An 18,265-nucleotide genomic window follows, 5' to 3' on the forward strand; every position below is an offset into this window, starting at 1 on the left:
TAGAAATTATAACCTTCCTATATACATAATTCCCCAAATCAATGTAATGTCTTAACTATAATATAATGTAGAAATAAAAGGAAATGATGTGTATTTCAGTGTGCAGATGCTCCAGCATGACTATACTGGAAGACATAATAAGGTAATTCAGATGCTTGTGTTTAGAAATAGGATCACAGAATGTAGTAGCTACAAATATAAATTTATACTATGAATGGTATTATTGTTGGTAATATGATTTTCCAAAGTAGTTAGCAAGTTTCCAACAAAAAAAAAGTAAAATTGTCTCTCCATTGACATGACTATTGTATTCCTGAGAAATAAAGGCTCAGACAATTATAAACAAGTTTTTCACTACGTGATTATCTGACAGGACACTTGAAATTTAGTACACAGGATAGATTTTCATATTTTGGATTGTAGTATGTCTAGTGTTCTGGGCCTAGGACTCTAAATGCCAGTTTATTAATATGATATACCAAAAATATCCCCACAAATTTCTAAAATGTCTGTTGGGTACAGTCCCACTTGCCTTGAGAACTATTATTTTAGAAGAAGGGGAATATGCCACAATTGGCAAAACTGATACTACCATAGTCAGAGGAAGAAGCAAAAGCTCAGTCATGCCCAGAATCAGCACATGGGTTCAAGTTTATCCTTTTATACATATGACATCCTACTATTCAGGAGATTCAAGAGCCCTTGAATAGTCCTCCTGACAACGTCCCCCAGTATAGAGCTAATTAGATTGTTAGATCTAATAATGAAAGGCTCCATTTGCATGTGATTTTTCTTTATTAATGCCATTACTATAAAATGAGCAAACCTCTGCCAAGGCAAACTGGGAGTGGACTTTTGCAGCACAACCTTGACCTAGGCCTTTATATCAATTGATCAGAACAACTATTTTCTTTTTTACTTCTCTTGTTGATGGTTATAAGAGAGCAAACCATATCATAATTCTGCCTATTTTATCTGTCATTCTTTCCTCCTGTAACCCAAGGTCACGTTCTTCTCAAGATCTGGCTAACCTTTTAAATATTTCCTGATTTATCAGCTGATAATGCCTTTCTTTTATTCTATTCAGTAGTCTTTCCCTGAATTGGCTAACCCCATGCTCAATCAGTGCTTTCTACTTCTTAGGTGTACCAAGAAAGAAAAGGGAAAAAGGGAATATTACACTTGATAATGAAACAAATGATGTTGGAAAATGAACCTTTTTTTATGTTATGTTTGTTTACTTTCTAATGATTTGCATTATGAAGATGTTCTATTATGGTAGTATTTTAAGGTGTTGGGATATAAATTATGAGATGAAAGAACTACTTTTTTGAAGGACTTTTGAAGATAAAGGTTATAAAAGTTAAATTAAGAGTTCCAAGTTTAATTTTAAGTGCTGTTCTTAAATCAACATTTACTTTATAGAAACTACCCAAGAAACACTAACATGAGCATTCTCATTCCAAGGAAGGGATTTGCCTTAATTTTCATAAAGAGACTTTTTTTTTTTTTTTTTTTTTTTTGAGACAGGGTCTCACTTTGTCACCCAGGCTTGAGTGCAGTGTGCGATCTTGACTCACTGCAGCCTTGACCTCTCAGGTTTAAGCGATCCTCCCGACTCAGACCCACAATTAGCTGGGACTACAGGAACACGCCACCACACTCGGCTAATTTTTTTTTGTATTTTTTGTAGAGATGGAGTTTCACCGTGTTGCCCAGGCTGGTCTCAAACTCCTGAGCCCAAGTGATCTGCCTGCCTCAGCCTCCCAAAGTGCTGGGATTACAGGAGTGAGCCATGGTGCCCAGCCCATAAAAAGAGTCTTTGGCTATATCTTTCCTGCTACATACTTTGTATTTTTGCTACTTTCCTTTATTCTCCCACCACTACCTTCTGTCCATCACCCTCATTTAAAAATATTGTTACAGAGCAGATTTGCACAAAAATATGGCTTAGTTCAATGTAAGAATTACTTTAGTTTTGCTACTAGTATTTGGCTCTAAATATTCAATGTTTAAATGTTGTTTCTTGATGTTTGATGCTTCTTTGGTTCTAGGAAGGCTGGTTTCGGATAGCTGAGAATATGGGATTTCAATGCATAAAGATTGAGAGCAAAGATCCCCGGCTAGATGGGATAGACTCACTTTCTGGAACTGAAATCCCCCTGCACTATATCTGCAAATTGGCCACTCATGCGATCCACTTGGTAGTCTTTCATGAGAGGAGTGGCAACTACCTCTGGCATGGCCACTTGAGACTCAAAGAACACCTTGACAGGAAGTTTGTTCCCTTCCGAAAGTTACGGTTTGGCCGTTATCCAGGAGCTTTTGACAGGTAAGTTCAGAGTCAAAAAGTGAAGTGCGAAATCAGTGTTGTTCAGTCATGAATTCTTGCAGTGTTTTTATGTTTGATTATTGAAATCTAATATATAACTTATCTAAGTGTTTATAATAACATTGTTGTTAATGCCTCCAAATTAGAAGCAACCCAGATGTCCTTCTACAATAAAAGGATTGACTGGGCGCGGTGCCTCATGCCTGTAATCCCAGCCCTTTGGGAGGCCAAGGCAGGTGAGGTCAGGCGTTCGAGACCAGCCTGGCCAACATGGTGAAACTGCATCTCTACAAAAAATACAAAAATTAGCTGTGCATTGTGGTGGGTGCCTGTAATCCCAGCTACTGGGGAGGCTGAGGCAGGAGAAGCACTTGAGCCCGGGAGGGGTGACCATTGCAGTGAGCCAAGATTGTGACACTAACACTCCAGCCTGGGCAATAGAGCAAGACTCTGTCTCAAAAACAAAACAAAGAAAAACTATAAAAGAATAAATAATTTTTGATATTCATATAGTAAAGCATTACACAGCAGAGAAAAATAAAGTAGAAGTCTGTGCACATTGTGGATGAATCCTACAATGCTGAGTGACACAAGGCACAAAAGAATGTAAATACTATGATTACTTTTATAAAAAGTTCAAACACAGGCTAAATTATGTTATGTATACCTTTATAGTAAAAGTATCAAGAAGACTAAGGAAGAGGTACCAGAAAAGACTGGATAGAGAAGTCGGGACAGAAAACTACAGGGAAGCTGGCAGAATTTCATTTCTGTGGTGGAGACTTTGGTGTTTACTTAATAATTCATTATTTTGTGCCTTTGTGTTATATGCACTTTCCTGTATATTTTTTTAAACTGTGTGCAAAAATTTATCTTTGGCTATCGCAATAATAAAAATAAATGCTTCTTGTGAGAAACAGTTATTTGAAGAAACTTAAGTAAAATTTGATTAACTATAGTTTGTAATAGTAACAATTAAAGGATTAAAAACATTCTTGAAGTTACACTTGGAGTATGAAGTTTCTAACCTAGAATTGTCCTTTTTATTCTCATTTTGAAATCAGTAATAACGATGTTACAATCTGTTTTGAATAGCAGAATCTTGATGTAAAGGTAGCAGTAAATATTTGTAAGGATTTTCACCTTAAAAACTCCTTCTCAGCAACTTCCAGTGAGACAATGCTTATCTGTTAAACTTGAGAAGTGTAAGAGTATGTTTATTGTTGCCTTCTTTATACACACACACACACACACACATACATGTTTTCTCTCTCTTTTTCTATCTAGAATCGTGAGATTGCCTTCTTAGTAGTACTTAAAGTCACATATTTGAGAACGACTGAAAAAGGTATTCAAAACTGAAGTCTTCTGTATTTTTTGTGTATGAAAATTCAAAACTTTTCTGAACCAAGCCATATTTTCAAAATAAAATGACCAAAAAAATGAGTAGAAATGGAGAAAAATACTTTGTTTTTGTTTTTATTATTGGCTCCTCTTATTTTAGTCAAAAATCTTTTTTTTTTTTTTTTTTTTTTTTTTTTTTAGTAGAGACAGGGTTTCACTATGTTGGCTAGGCTGTTCTTGAACTCCTGACCTCATGATCAACTCACCTTGGTTTCCAAAACTGCTGGAATTACAGGCATGAGCCACCATTCCTGGCCTTAGTCAAAATCTTAATACTCACTGTTCTCTTGCCACTTTTTTGCATTTTTTTTTTCTCATTCTGTATTTCAAATAACCTTCCTTAGGGAGACATTATCTTTTAGTTTTTTAAAGCTTTGTGAATTTATTTCAAAGTTTTATAACTCAGTAAAGTTCAAAATTGTCAGTTACTTATTAAACATAAATGTGTGACAAAGATAAAAACTGTCTCTGCATTGTAAAATTTTATACGAATAGGAATGTAAAACTCTCAAATAATATTTTTAGAGTATGGGATCCAAAATACATAAGATAGATTTGCAGATTAGCATTTTACCTGTTAATGAGACTCTCGGGCCATTGTATTTAACTTGTGTGACTTAAGGTTAAAAACATTTGCTTCTCTAAAAGTAAACTGATAATTAAAAATTTTGTCACATAACTTTTCTTTCTGCTTAAAATGCCAAAGTGTGTATGAACAAGTACAAATATATAAATATATAAATACATTAACCAAAATAATTAAAACTCAACTGATGTTTGATGTTAGCTTTTTCAAGGTCTTATTAAAGTTGCTAATTGATAGCTGAAGTAATTGATGAAAATATGCTTGATGTTTAGGTATTTTGCTAATGTTTGATATTTTTAAGACGTTGCCAGTATTCTGGGTTAAATCCTTTTAATAAATTTTATATTATTGTTATTATTTTATTTTACTTTAAGTTCTAGGATACATGTGCTGAACGTGCAGGTTTGTTACATAGGTATACATGTGCCATGGTGGTTTGCTGCACCTATCAACCGGTCATCTAGATATTAAGCTCTGCATGCATTACGTATTTGTCCTAATGCTCTCCCTCCTCTTTCTCCCGACCCCCCATTAATAAATCTTAACTTTTGTTTTCAGGCCAGAGTTACAGCAGGTTACTGTTGATGGACTGGAAGTTCTCATTCCAAAGGATCCAATGCACTTTGTAGAAGAAATACCACACTCTAGGTTTATTGAGTGTCGGTATAAAGAAGCTCGAGCATTCTTCCAGGTTAGAGACAACCAAATGTGTACTTGTAAATTAAAGAAAATGTTGGGATTATTTTTAATATTTGAGGATGGTAAGCTGAAGGGACTTAACGAAAATAGAAAAGTAGACATCCTTTTTTGATGTGTCTGTTTTCTTCTGGCTTGTTTTCTTTCAGTTTTTTTAAAAAGTAGATTAAAAATTAACCTTAAAAAACTATTTTCTAAGTGAATTGATATTTATTTATTGTTTTATTTGAATAACTTTAATAAATTTAGCACTGGCTTCTGCCTTTAGTTAAGATAGCCCATTAACTTTGTGAAAGACGGGGTATTCTCAATCCACGTAGGATAAAGCCACTGTAGAAGATGGATCATGTAGATTTAGAAAAGACTTCATAAAAATATGATTTGTTTCACAGTTGGCATTGAATATGGTTTTTTTTGCATTTATGAAGGTTTTCGAAGATAAATGCTACACAAAGACTAAGTGCTTTTAAAACTTTATTCTCCTGCTGCAGCTTTCAATTCAATACACATTTAGTGAGAGCTAAATATTCCCAGGCTTCTGGCCCTGGGAATATAAAGATGATTTTGAAAGGCATGAAAATTCAGCTCTAAGGGATGACATGAAACAGAGATATAGTGAAAACAGGCAAATTTACAGTGTGGTTTTGGTACGCTAATTCTTTCACTTGCTCTTTATTTTCTGAGATTCCCTGCCAAGAAAAGCTATATCCACGAGGGAAGAAACACAATGAAGTATGTTACTGTCAAGCGCCCAAGACCTACAAGTCAGGTTTTTCTAATATACTGTAGTGGCACCTAAAGCTGAGGCCTGACAGCCCAAGTGGCCTTCCTAGCCCTATTTCCTTAAGTCATTGTGGAGCTGGGAAATTTATGCAGCCAGCCTCATGAATAAAAAGCTGGAAAACCACATGTGTGGATGGGCCTACTTTAGTAGAAAAGTGCTGCCTGACATATCCCTACCACATAGTAACAAGATGTAGAAGAGATGGTTTTGTGCTTAAACTTGACCACTCTTCCTGTCCTAAGGGAGTTTGTTCTTGTTGTCATCTCGGTTATGCAATTATCACAGTGAATTATGAATAATTCATAATTATGAAATATTCACAGTGAATATCTGTCTTTTCCTCTTACCAGATTTTATGAACTTCTTGATAACAGGCATGTTCTTTTTTTTATTTGCCTGTGTTGGCCCAGTATCTACCGTACAAAGAAAAGATCCAATAGGGTCAGTTTTCAAATTAAAGTGAACGTACATGTATTTGAACACTTGATGGCGCCAAACAGTCTTAAATATAATGCTTGATGTAAAGCAATGAATTAATCTAATAGACCTCATAAAGCAGTCTCCTTTTTTTAAAAAAAATAATTTTTTAAAAACAATTTTAAATATATAAAACCTGGAAGTACACTACCAATACCTTTTTTTCCTGAACCACTTGGGAGTAACATGTTGACCAGATGCCCTACAACTTCAAAAAATTTAGTATTTTTAAAAAAGGAACATTCTCTACGTGTCCTAATATTAAAGTTAGGAAATTAAAATTTACATTTTTACTATTTAATCCCTGTTCAAGTTTAGTCAGTTGTCCCAGTAATAACCTTGGTAATAAAAGGATTCAATTCAGAATCACATGTTGTCTTAATTTTCCTGTCTCTTTAGTCTTCTTCAGTCTGGGACAGTTTCTCAGTTCTTTTATTACTTTCATGACTTTAATACTTTTGAAGATTACACGCCAGATGTTTTGTGCAGCGTCCCTCATTTGGGGTTTGTCTGGGGGTTCCTCGTGTTAGATTCAGGTTATACTTCTTTAGAAGGTTAGAAGTGGTGCCCTGTTCTCATTACATCTCATTGGGCACAGCATAATTTTGCTTTGTTCTATTATTACTGATGTTCACATTGTTCACCTGATTAAAATGCTCTCTGTGAAGTTTCATATCTTCACCACTATGAAGTTTCTGTTTTTCCCTTCGTAATAATAAGCATCTGGCAAGAAGTTACTTTAAAACTACGTAAATACTGTTTTTCTCATTACATTTTCAGTTTATTTGTTCATATCAGTATGCATTCATGGTTTCCTATTTTACCCAATGGGTTATAGTTCATTATTTTCATTATGTAGTTTGATCTTCAGATTGTTCCATATTTGGCCAGTAGAAACTCCTTCACAATGTTTTCTGTGTCTTTTTGGCTTGTCTCAGTTATTTTTTGGACACTTTATTACTTTTTGACACTGTAAGTTATTCTGGGTTCATCTTGTAATTTTCCTACCTTTACCCTGGAGTCAGGCATTTCTTTAAGTCCTGTTTAGAAGCCAAACCTGGATGCCAGGAATACCCATTGCCATTTGGGTTTTGCCGCAGACAGTTTCTCTCAGTGAGCAGGGATAGGGTGTGTATGTTTGTGTGTATTTCTGTATCTATCTATTGAAACCTGTAAATTCACATTGATATCTCCAGTCAAGTTATAAGTTCCAATTAAACACCATAGAGTTCATTTCCATATTTGTGACTCCCTTCTCAAATAATGAGAAACTTGAGTCCCACTGTCCTTAGTGTTTGCTTATTTGTTCAGTCTCTCTGTATGTAACGTGTCCTCCCCTCCCTACCCCCACCACGTGGTTGTTCTTCTCACCCTACCAGGGCATTGCTGTCCCCTGCTGGGTTGCACCCAGGTGGAGAAACTCTTCTTACCCTGTTCAGGCTGTGACTTCCCATACCTGGCTGCTCTTCTGCAGGGAGGCTCTCCTCACCCTGCCTGGGCTCTGACTCCTCACCCTGGACACCCCCCATCCTCGTCATGTGGATCCCCTTGTTACGTGGCCAGGCTCTGACACCCCATACCAGGCAATCCCTTTGCACAAATACCTTTCTTGCTCTGCCTGATCTACTGGTTTTAGTATCGAATAGTTCAGGAAGGGAAGGAAACATTATTTACTTTTAATTATTTTCTCAATCTACTATGAAGTTCAAAGCTAGAGTAATATACATATTCCTGAATTTGATTTTGTTTCAGCAAAAACCATCACAAGGTAATTAATGAGCTCCAGCCTGTTGAATATCAGTGAAAAACCAAAAGGAAAGTTGGAATACCTGTACATCTGGCCCAGGAATATCTAGATAGCAACGTTCTCGTTTTACTTCTGCTAATTTGCTCTAAGATTTTGGGCAATTTTCTGAGCCTTAGTTTCCTCAGCTACAATAAAAGTTGGTACCTTCTGTCATCCTATTATTTGATATAAAATTTGTGGTTTTGGATTCCAAGATTCTTCTTGGGCTTTGTGTCCTCATTCATTGGCTGAACAGGAGAAATTAAATAAACATGATATTTAAATTAGAATATTAATTTAGCCTTTTTTAGAGGAATAGTATATCTAAGATTTGTACTTGGAATTTATTTTTATATAATTACTTATTTATTTTTAACTTTTAAGTGCAGGGGTGCAGGTGCAAGTTTGTTACATAGGTAAACTTGTGTTGTAGTATTAAGCCTAGTACCTGTTATTTTTCCTGATCCTTTCTCTCCTTCCACCATCCAAAAGGACTCACTGTGTGTTGTTCCCCTCTATGTGTCCACCATGTGTTCTCATCATTTAGCTCCTACTTGTCAGTGAGAACATGCAGTATTTGGTTTTCTGTTCCTGTGTTAGTTTGCTAAGGATAATGGCCTCAGCTCCATCTGTGTCCCTGCAAAGAACATGATCTTGTTCTTTTTTTTGACTGCATAGTATTCTACTGTGTTTATATACTACATTTTCTTTATCCAGTCTATCATTGGTGGGCATTTAGGTTGATTCCATATCTTTGGTATTATAAATAGTGCTGCAGGGAACACACACATGCATGTGTCTTTATAATGGAAAGAATGATTTATATTCCTTTCAGCATATACCTGATAATGGAATTGCTAGGTCAAATGGTATTTCTGTCTTTAGGCCACTGAAGAATCACCACACTGTCTTCCACAGTGCTTGAACTAATTTATACTCCCACCAACCATGTATAAGCGTTTCTTTTTCTCCACAATCTCAACAGTATCTGGGGTTTTTTATTTTTTATTTTTATTTTTTGTAGTAGCCATTCTGACTGATATTAGGTAGTATCTCATTGTGGTTTTGATTGCATTTCTCTAATGATCAGTGATGTTGAACTTTTTTTCATATGATTGTTAGCCACATGTATGCCTTTTGAAAAGTGTCTGTTCATGTCCGTTGCCCACTTTTTAATGGGGTTGTTTGCTTTTTCTTGTAAATTTAAGTTCCTTATAGATGCTGGATATTAGACCTAATATCTATGCTTTGCAAACCATAGTTTGCAAAAATTGTCTCCCATTCCTTAGTTACCTGTTTACTCTGTTGATAGTTCTTTTGCTATGCAGAGCTCTTTAGTTTAATTAGATCCCATTTGTCAGTTTTTGCTTTTGTTGCAATTTCTTTTGGCACCTTCATGAAATTTTTGCCTGTGCCTATGTCCTGAATGGTATTGCCTGAGTTGTCTTCCAGAGTTTTTGTAGTTTTGGGTTTTACATTTAAGTCTTTAGTTCATCTTGTACAAGCTATTTTTAAATGAAAAAAAAGTATGTATACTATATTTAAAGTTTGTAATAGATGTTTAAGGTATATAGGTGTATGCACGTATGCATTTTAACACATACTAGGATCAGTTCTAAGAAATGGAATTTCTAGCCAGGTGTGGTGCCTCATGCCTGTAATCCTAGCACTTTGGGAGGCCGAGGCGGGTGGATTGCCTGAGCTCAGAAGTTTAAGACCAGCCTGGGCAACATGGCAAAACCCTGTCCCTACAAAAAATACATAAAGTAGCTGGAAATGGTGGCATGCACCTGTAATCCCAGCTACTTCGGAGGCTGAGGCAGAAGAATCACTTGAACGCAGGAGGTGGAGGTTGTAGTAGGCCAAAATCACACCACTGCTGCTCTCCAGCCTGGGCACAAAAAAAAAAAAAAAAAAAAAAAAAGAAAGAAAGAAAAGATGGAATTTCTGAGAGTGTTACAGTGTCATGTTAGGAAAGGTATATCGGGGTGGGAGAATGTCAATATGGGGACAGTACCAGCAAGAGGTAACTGTCAGACCTGATGTTTTCATAGAGCACAAAATTTTTATATCTGCTATTTAATCCTTTCAGTCACTCTGTGTAATAAGGCAAGGATTCTCTTAACAGATAAGAAAATTGATGTTTCAAGATGTCAGTTACACTGTGATTATTGGTAGAGCATGGACCGAGTCCTAGATCTCTACCTCTTAACTCCAGGCTTTTGCCACTATAACAAGCATTAGAAGATGTCTCTCATTCCAGTCATATGTTGTAAGAGCACTTGTGGCTTTGAGAAAAGGGTTGTGTTCAAATTAAAGAAGGGATCCTGTGTAATTTGTATATTCTGTAGACAGTGACTTATCTGCAAGAAACTCTTCTTCCTGAAGGTAGGGTACTTTTTGCTTAAGATCTGTATAGTCCATCTGGGATCTATATTCTTGTCTGCTGTATTGTAAAAGAATCACAGGATATTTTAGAATGTTGCAGGCATGGGAGGGGCTTGGTCAATCATATATTCATTTGCCCATTCATCAGTATGTGTTTTTCAGATATTGTGTGCCAGGTACCTTTCTACACCTGTAGATACAGTGATGAAGAGATGTGTATTTGCCCTCAGAGAACCATCTTTACAGTCTGTTGGAGGGAATATAAATAAATTGATGATTAGGATTAAATATGATATGAATTATAGTAAAGGTATTTACAAGTAGTAACTATTATAAGCTTATTAAGGAAAAAGATATTTCATTTGTCATTGTATGTCTAGAACCAAACATGATTCTTTGTTCTATAAAGGCTGAAAAGAAACACTTCCTGGATAAGAACTGGAAGAATAAATACATATGTCTTCCTGGGAAAAACAAGGAATGTTTCTCAGAGGTTGGAGCTGAGACCTGAAAGATTTTATTAGTCAGGGGCATATCAGACAAAGGAAACAGCATATATGAAGTACGGAGGCTTGAAAAGTTGTGGTATATTTGAGGAGTTACAAGTTATTGTGATATATTTGGGGATTTAAAAGTTATGATACGAAGTGTGAGGATTGTGCAAATGAGGCTGGACCCCAGTTGTCAGGGACCAGAACACAGTGTTTTTGTCCACTAGGACAAGAAGTTTAAATTTCGTCCCATAAGTAGTGAAGCATCACTGTAGAATTTACAGTGCTTTCCTCAGCTCTAGAATACTCTAAAAATGAAGAGAATCAGAAAACCAAGATGAATAAATGATATAATATTTTATGACCTTATAATTTGCAAGACATTTTTTCTCCTTCAATCTTCACAGCAATCCTGCAAAGTATAATAATGATCCTTAAACTACAAATGAGAAAATTAGATATAAGAGAGATTTGTTTGTTCTTACATTCTCTCATCCATTCAGCAAATACTCAGGTACTATTCTACCCACTGGAGACATAATAATAAAATGAATTCACTTTCCTCGTAGAGCTTATATTCTTCTGATATGATTATGCCTATGGTCACAGCTAAAAAGAAGTGTACTAGATTTGATCATCTGATTCAAAATCTCAGGCTCTTTCTACCCTACTACACAGTCTCTAAAGACTAATAGAATCACTGAATGGTGAAAACATTATTAAATTCATTTTGTTCCAGCTATGTTTGTAGCTCTCATAATTAGCCTTATTTTATCCTGACTATCCAGCTACTAAATTGTGATGTAGAGGAGGGAGCTGATAAAAGGATGTCTCATCCTTTGGAAATCCTGGTTCTATTCTTTCCCTTTTAATTTCTCTCTCCTAGAATCTACTCTTACATGCTCATTTTAGTGCGGGACAAACAAGTAACTTTAACATGGGATTTTTATAATAGAAAAAAGATGATATGGGGTTTTCTTTTTTTCTTTTTTTTTTTCTTTTTCTTCTCCTGTCTTCTCTTTTCTTTTTTCTTTTTTTTTCTTTTTCTTTTCTTTTTTTTTTTTTTTTGAGACAGTCTCATTCTGTTGCCCAGGCTGGAGTGTAGTGGCGTGATCTTGGCTCATTGCAACCTCCACCGCCCTGCAAGCGATTCTCTTGCCTCAGTTTCTCGAGTAGCTGGGATTACAGGTGTAGGCCACCACTCTCAGCTAATTTTTATATTTTTACTAGAGATGGGGTTTTGCCATCTGGGCAGGGCTAGTCTTGAACTCCTGACCCCAAGTGATCTACCTGCCTTGGCCTCCCAAAGTTCTGGGATTAAAGGTGTGAGCCACTGTGCCCAGCCTGGGGTTAATTTTCAAATTTAATTCAGATGCCACAGAAAGTTTCCTAACAATTTAGAAATGGCTGTAATAGCTGACTTTATTATATCTGTAGCAGTACCTTGATGATAACACTGTGGAAGCCATGGCCTTTCGGAAGAGTGCAAAGGAATTACTACAGCTAGCAGCGAAAACATTAAACAAATTGGGAGTACCATTCTGGCTGAGCAGTGGGACTTGCCTAGGTAAAATTCTTATGACTTTCCATTTGTCTTTTTGTCATTTTGTCCTCTGTCTTTAGGAATTACTGCTTGAGATGACAAAATAGCAGTGATATTTGAAGTGTCATATTTATAGACAGAATAAACATGAGTGCATGCAGCAAGGAGGATCTATTGATTTCTTTAAAGAAATTAATTTGAGAAATATAAAAAGGAATGTTAGAAAGGCCATGTTTGTGTTTACTAAAAATTATAAATAATATATATAAAATTTGTATCAGAACACGTAGACTATACAATAGTGCCCCCTTATCCATGGGTGATAAATTCCAAGACCCCCAGTGGATGCCTGAAATCTCTGATAGTACTGAACCCTATATACACAGCTTTTTCCTTATACGTACATACCTATGATGACATTTAATTTATAAATTAGGCACAGTAAGAGATAAACAACAATAAATATAATAAAATAAAATGGAACAGTTTTAACAATACTATAATAACAGTTGTGTGTGATCTCTCTGTCTCTCAGAGTATTTTACTGTACTCAGTGTTGTTTTTCTTAAGATGGTGTGAGATGATAAAATGCCTGCATGTTGAGATGAAGGGAGATGAAGGATGTAACATTACAATGTAGTGTTAGACGGCTATTGAAAACTTCTGGGCAAATCAAGGAACATTTCACAGAGGCTAGGGCTGAGTCCTGAAAGATTTGATGTAACATTTCTGAGTTGTTTATTTCTGGAATTTACCATTTAATATATTCAGACTGTGGTTGACTATGGGTAACTGAAACTCCTAAAAGCAAAACCATGGATAAGTGGGGACTACTAAGGTTGATTCTCGGATAAGCCTTAAATTAGCATTTTATTATTTCATCCCAAAGATTGTTATTGCCTTTTAAAAATGATTATTAAAAACCCTCGTTTCTTTACTTATGTGCCATACAAACAGCTTGCATTGCACTAAATGTTTCTAATGAAAGGAACATTGAAGGGAATGTCATAAGGTCTTCCATCAACCTTTCCTAGGTCATTGTTAGTATCACTAATTGGACATCATGGTCCCATCTGACATGGACATACAGACTTTTATATAGTCCTTAAACAGGTTGCTATTAAGACCTGTGAGTGATTTTTGCGTCTCTGTCCACTGTCTGTTAAATTAAACTTCTTTGGAATTTAGAATTATTTATAATCTTAAATTTTGTTTTGTTTTTATTTGTTATCTTTTGATTATCATGATAATTATAGCTGTATTTGCTTTTTCTTTATTATAACCATATTCGTACAAAAGTTAATTCAACTCCTGCCTTAATAGGGTTGCTATCTAATTTATTGTTCACTTCAAGAGACTTAAGAGTGAAAGGAAGCACCATTAATAATTATGTTCAGGCATAAACTGGGATATATGCTTATCCTATCTATTAGCCTTTGTTGAAAATTTACACTGTTCTTCCTCCAAGGAGGAAGAATAAGCCAAAAAAATAAAAAATAAAAAAGTACATCTCTCACATCATGTGATATTTGCTTTAAGGTTTAATTTTTAGAAACAAGATTGTTTTATAATGTGTATCATCAAAGGTACTTCTTAGGCATTTGACATGGTTTGTTTTGAGTTTTTAGTTCCATGGTTTTTTTGACTTAAGGGCATTTATGAGGGAGTTGTATTAGATGATATTTAAGAAACCTATTTTTAATGGTTTATAATTCTTTAATAGAATTATTTTATAATTCCAAACAATATTAACCAATACCAATGTCTATAAGGATAATCGTAGTCATGTATTTACTTTTGAAATAATTGAAATGGAATGATTAGGAAGATCATAGGAGAGACCCAGGAGTCCTTAATAATATTAAGCTATATGTTTTATTTCTTTAAAACAATGCTATAGCAACTAACTGAGAGCACATACATGGTAGACACTAGAAATATCATTTGGCAGTGTGTTGAAAATTGAAGCTGTTACTGCTTTTCTGTTTCATATGACTCATTAGGTAGTCACTGTTGAGAGCTGCTAGGTTCTACAAATGATTGCTCAAGAAAAATATATTGATTAAGCAAAAGATATGCAAAAATATTTTTTGCATATCTTAACAGCCCCCTCTACCACTAGAGATTAATGATTAAACATTCACACCCGCAACTTATTATTAAAGCTAATGGTTTATTGAGAAACTAAAATATATCATGAAGGTTTTTGAGAAAGCTGAGAGTGCTCAGACATTGAAAATAGATACATGTACCCCAAAACCTAAAATGCAATAAAATAAATAAATGGGGAAAAAAAAAAAAAAGGAAGGCTCAGGTGTCTACTCCAACAAAGTCATTTAGTTTGAGATTTAATTTTTAAAAATAATTTTGGTAAAGCACCTTAAGTCTAATCCTATGAAATAAAATCCATTTTGTACTCCCAGCCACTTGAGAGGCCAAGGCAAGGAGATCACTTGAGCCAGGAGTTTGTGTCCAGCCTGGGCAATATAGTGAGACTCTGTCTCTTTAAAAAAAGAAAAAAAAAAAAAGATTGTTACAAATATCGTTTGTTATAATAACTATTTTTTTCCAAACCTAAATTTTGTTAAAAAAATTTAATCTTCTTTTTAGGATGGTATCGACAATGCAACATTATTCCTTATAGCAAAGATGTCGACCTAGGAATTTTTATACAAGATTACAAATCTGATATTATTTTAGCATTTCAGGATGCAGGACTTCCACTCAAACACAAATTTGGGAAGGTCAGTAACAAAAGGTGGCTTCATTTCATAAGTAACATATCTCAATTGTAAAGCTTAAATTAAACAACTCAGACATGGTTAAGAATGCTGCATACATAGTTTTATCACTCAGTACTGACTAGGATGAGTTCAGCAGAAGCCTATTACCACTTGTATTTACTGCACTATCTAGGGAAAAGCAAGAAAATCTGGCTTTCTATTGGGTTAGTGCAAAAGTAATTGCGGTTTTTGCCATTACTTTTGCACCAACTAATAATAATGAGGAAAGAAGGATCTTGAACTCTTATAGGTGAATTTATTGCTATTATATTAGGCAACAATGTAATATAAAATCAATATATATGATATTCTTACAATTAATATAATAAATAAGAATCCCACCCACCCTACCTGAAGTTACATTGTTTCTCATGAGTTAATTTTACAGATGTCATTATCAACATAAAATATTCCATTGATTGCTAAGGGGTAGAAATTATTTGAATCCTTTCAAATAAGTACTTCAATTTCTTGTTTATCTTACATGTCCTAGGTTATGGTAGTTTGCTCAGAGGTTAACCAGGGATAAGTCATTGTAGTCTAAATGAAACCTCCCTCTAGACAGTTTGATTCCTATACCCTAAGCCCATGATCTCTTGCAATCATTTTGTTCTTAATTTGCTTCTCCCCAGAAAGGTGTTATCCTCCAGTAAGCAAGTAAAAATATGTTTAGTCACTAGAAAATTATTTCTTCCATCATAATTATTCTATTTTACTAAAAAATATAAATAAAATATTTTACTGAGGTCAAAGTCAAGTAATAGAGCTCTAGTTATTCAGCAAACATTTACCAAACATTCATTATAAGTCTGGCACTGTCCTTTGCACCTGTGACACAAAGATGAATAAATGATAGTTCTTACCCTTGAGAAGCTCACTGTCTAATTGTGAGGGGGAAAGACTGCATAAATAATTATTCTGTGATTAGTGCTGTGGCAGACAGATATACCAAGTCCAATGGGAATGTAATTATTTGTATGATAAGTTTTCTTTAGGGAAATGTTCCCAGAATTCTTTATTTCTTTTTACCTTAACTTTTATTTTTTCTTTTTTTCGTGTGTGTAATATAATGATCTAAACTATTTATGTGGCTATGAGAAATAACTCCTTACTTAAGTACTTATTTATTGATTGTTATGAGAGACTTGTTTCCTGATAGTTTTATTTGGTTATTAAAGGAAATAATATTTCTTTGGTTCTTTTCCTTCTTTAGTCGGAAAGCTGCTCTGAAATAGGATATTTCTTTTTTTTTTTTTCTGCAGTGATAATTACCATAAGTGGTTTACTCTGAGTTATCATCAATTGTAAGAAACAACATTATTTTAGATGCAGTTAAGAAATTAAATGATATGTTACTGATGCATCCCAATTTAAGAGGTGCTTTAACTTGAAAAAAAAAGTACATCTTAGAATGAATACTCTGTGTATGTAAAACATAAGAATCTGTTTCTTTATTTTAAAAAAAAAGTTTTTAAAAATGTATTTCCTTTGTTTCAGTGTGTGAAGGTTTTCATCTTTCCCATAGGTAGAAGACAGCTTGGAACTATCCTTCCAGGGAAAGGATGATGTAAAACTTGACATTTTTTTCTTCTATGAAGAAACTGACCACATGTGGAATGGAGGCACTCAGGCCAAAACGGGAAAAAAATTCAAGTATGAATCAAATAAGTACTTATAAAGGCACTGCAGAAAGAATTTCAGGAGGTAGAAAATGAAAAGAAAACCAAAGACCACTTTCAAGACTCCATTATTAGCTAACACTTTCTTAACTTATCCATAGAGTCTGTTTATGTCTGTGAAGTGAGAATATCTATAAGGACAGTTTGTGAAGAGGAATTGTCTCTGGGTTTGTCAGTTCAAGCTGATGATGCAGCTGGTCTATTCTCAGTTCTGAGAGAAAGAATGGGAACCTAAAGAGCTTGGGTTTTGAGTCAGACTGACCTGGGAAACCTTAGCTCCACCCTAACTTGTGGCCTTCAGCTTTTTTGAACAGTAATCACTTTATCTATTACATTGAGTAATAGATAAAGTCTGTGTGTCATTTTACATATTCTGAACATTTTACATGTATTAACCCATCTACTCCTCACAACAACCTTCAGAGGTAGATATTCTGAAGCCAGTGTGCTTGCTGTTGAATACCAGCTCTTTATTTTACCAGCTGTGTTACCTTGGGCAAGTTATTTAACCTCTCTGCCTAAGTTTCCTCAGCTGTAAAATGGCAGTTATACTAAAAATTGCCACATAGAGTGGTTTTAAGGATTAAAAATTAATACACAAAAAGAGCTTTGAGTAGTGTCAGGATGTCCTGGGTGCTAAGTAATTATTAGCTGCTATTATTACTACTACTGTAGTAGTACTAGTAGTAAAGAAAACTATTTCTCTTCTTAGTCTCATGAGAAATTTATAGATTAGAGACCTGTATAGTTATCTCAGTATTAAACTGTTTACATCTATTCTTATCTAGTCTTAGAGAACTTCTATGAGAGTGTTACCTTTTTTCTAAGAAAGATAATTTTTAGAGCCAAGTATTAGAATCCTGTTATTTAATTTCTTTCTAGGGCTTGAATTTTTTCTCTCACTGACGTGATCCGAAACCTGCAAATCTCAAAAGAACTGTTCATTTCCAACTACTACATATCTGGATAGAAAAAGCTTCTTTCATTCTGCCTTAACAGCTCTTTATAGTAGCAGTGTTTGGGAAGTGTGAAGTATTCTGATTATTTAACAAGAGAAATGAGCAGTGATAGAACTGTCTGGACAGATGGTGTGAGTCCCAGATTTTCTATGGTGTTACTGTGACCTTAAAAGGCAGAGAAAAGAACAGGAGATGGCTGAGTAGAGTAGTTTCTTTGGAAGATTCCCCCAGCCATATGCCATTTTTATTCTTTGCAGCACTATTTACTTTAAGAAAATGTAGTATTTTTAATGTTACTATTCCTTGTGGATGAAGAAAAACAAAATGTTTAAGCTAGCTGAAGGGTCTTTTTAATGG

General features: G+C 34.8%; 1 protein-coding gene across 12 annotated transcripts in view; it reads left to right on the forward strand.

Annotated features, from left to right (window-relative positions):
• FKTN (fukutin) overlaps positions 1 to 18,265 on the forward strand; it is a 94,680-nt gene that overhangs the window by 30,292 nt on the left and 46,123 nt on the right. For 11 of the 12 annotated variants that reach the window (XR_004257492.1, XM_032240262.1, XM_032240271.1 and 8 more), the window contains 5 exons: positions 2,055 to 2,332; positions 4,881 to 5,013; positions 12,382 to 12,511; positions 15,098 to 15,231; positions 16,796 to 16,923. Coding sequence is in view for 11 of the 12 variants with exons in the window: in XM_032240262.1 (XP_032096153.1) it covers positions 2,055 to 2,332; positions 4,881 to 5,013; positions 12,382 to 12,511; positions 15,098 to 15,231; positions 16,796 to 16,923 (803 nt within the window). In the remaining variant the exon portion in view is untranslated. The remainder of the gene's footprint in view (positions 1 to 2,054; positions 2,333 to 4,880; positions 5,014 to 12,381; positions 12,512 to 15,097; positions 15,232 to 16,795; positions 16,924 to 18,265) is intronic. The other variant, XM_032240264.1, reaches the window with a different exon arrangement.

The sequence above is a fragment of the Sapajus apella genome, unplaced genomic scaffold (assembly GCF_009761245.1).
Source record: "Sapajus apella isolate SASKATOON/1434 unplaced genomic scaffold, GSC_monkey_1.0 scaffold46, whole genome shotgun sequence".
Classification (NCBI taxonomy): domain Eukaryota; kingdom Metazoa; phylum Chordata; class Mammalia; order Primates; family Cebidae; genus Sapajus; species Sapajus apella.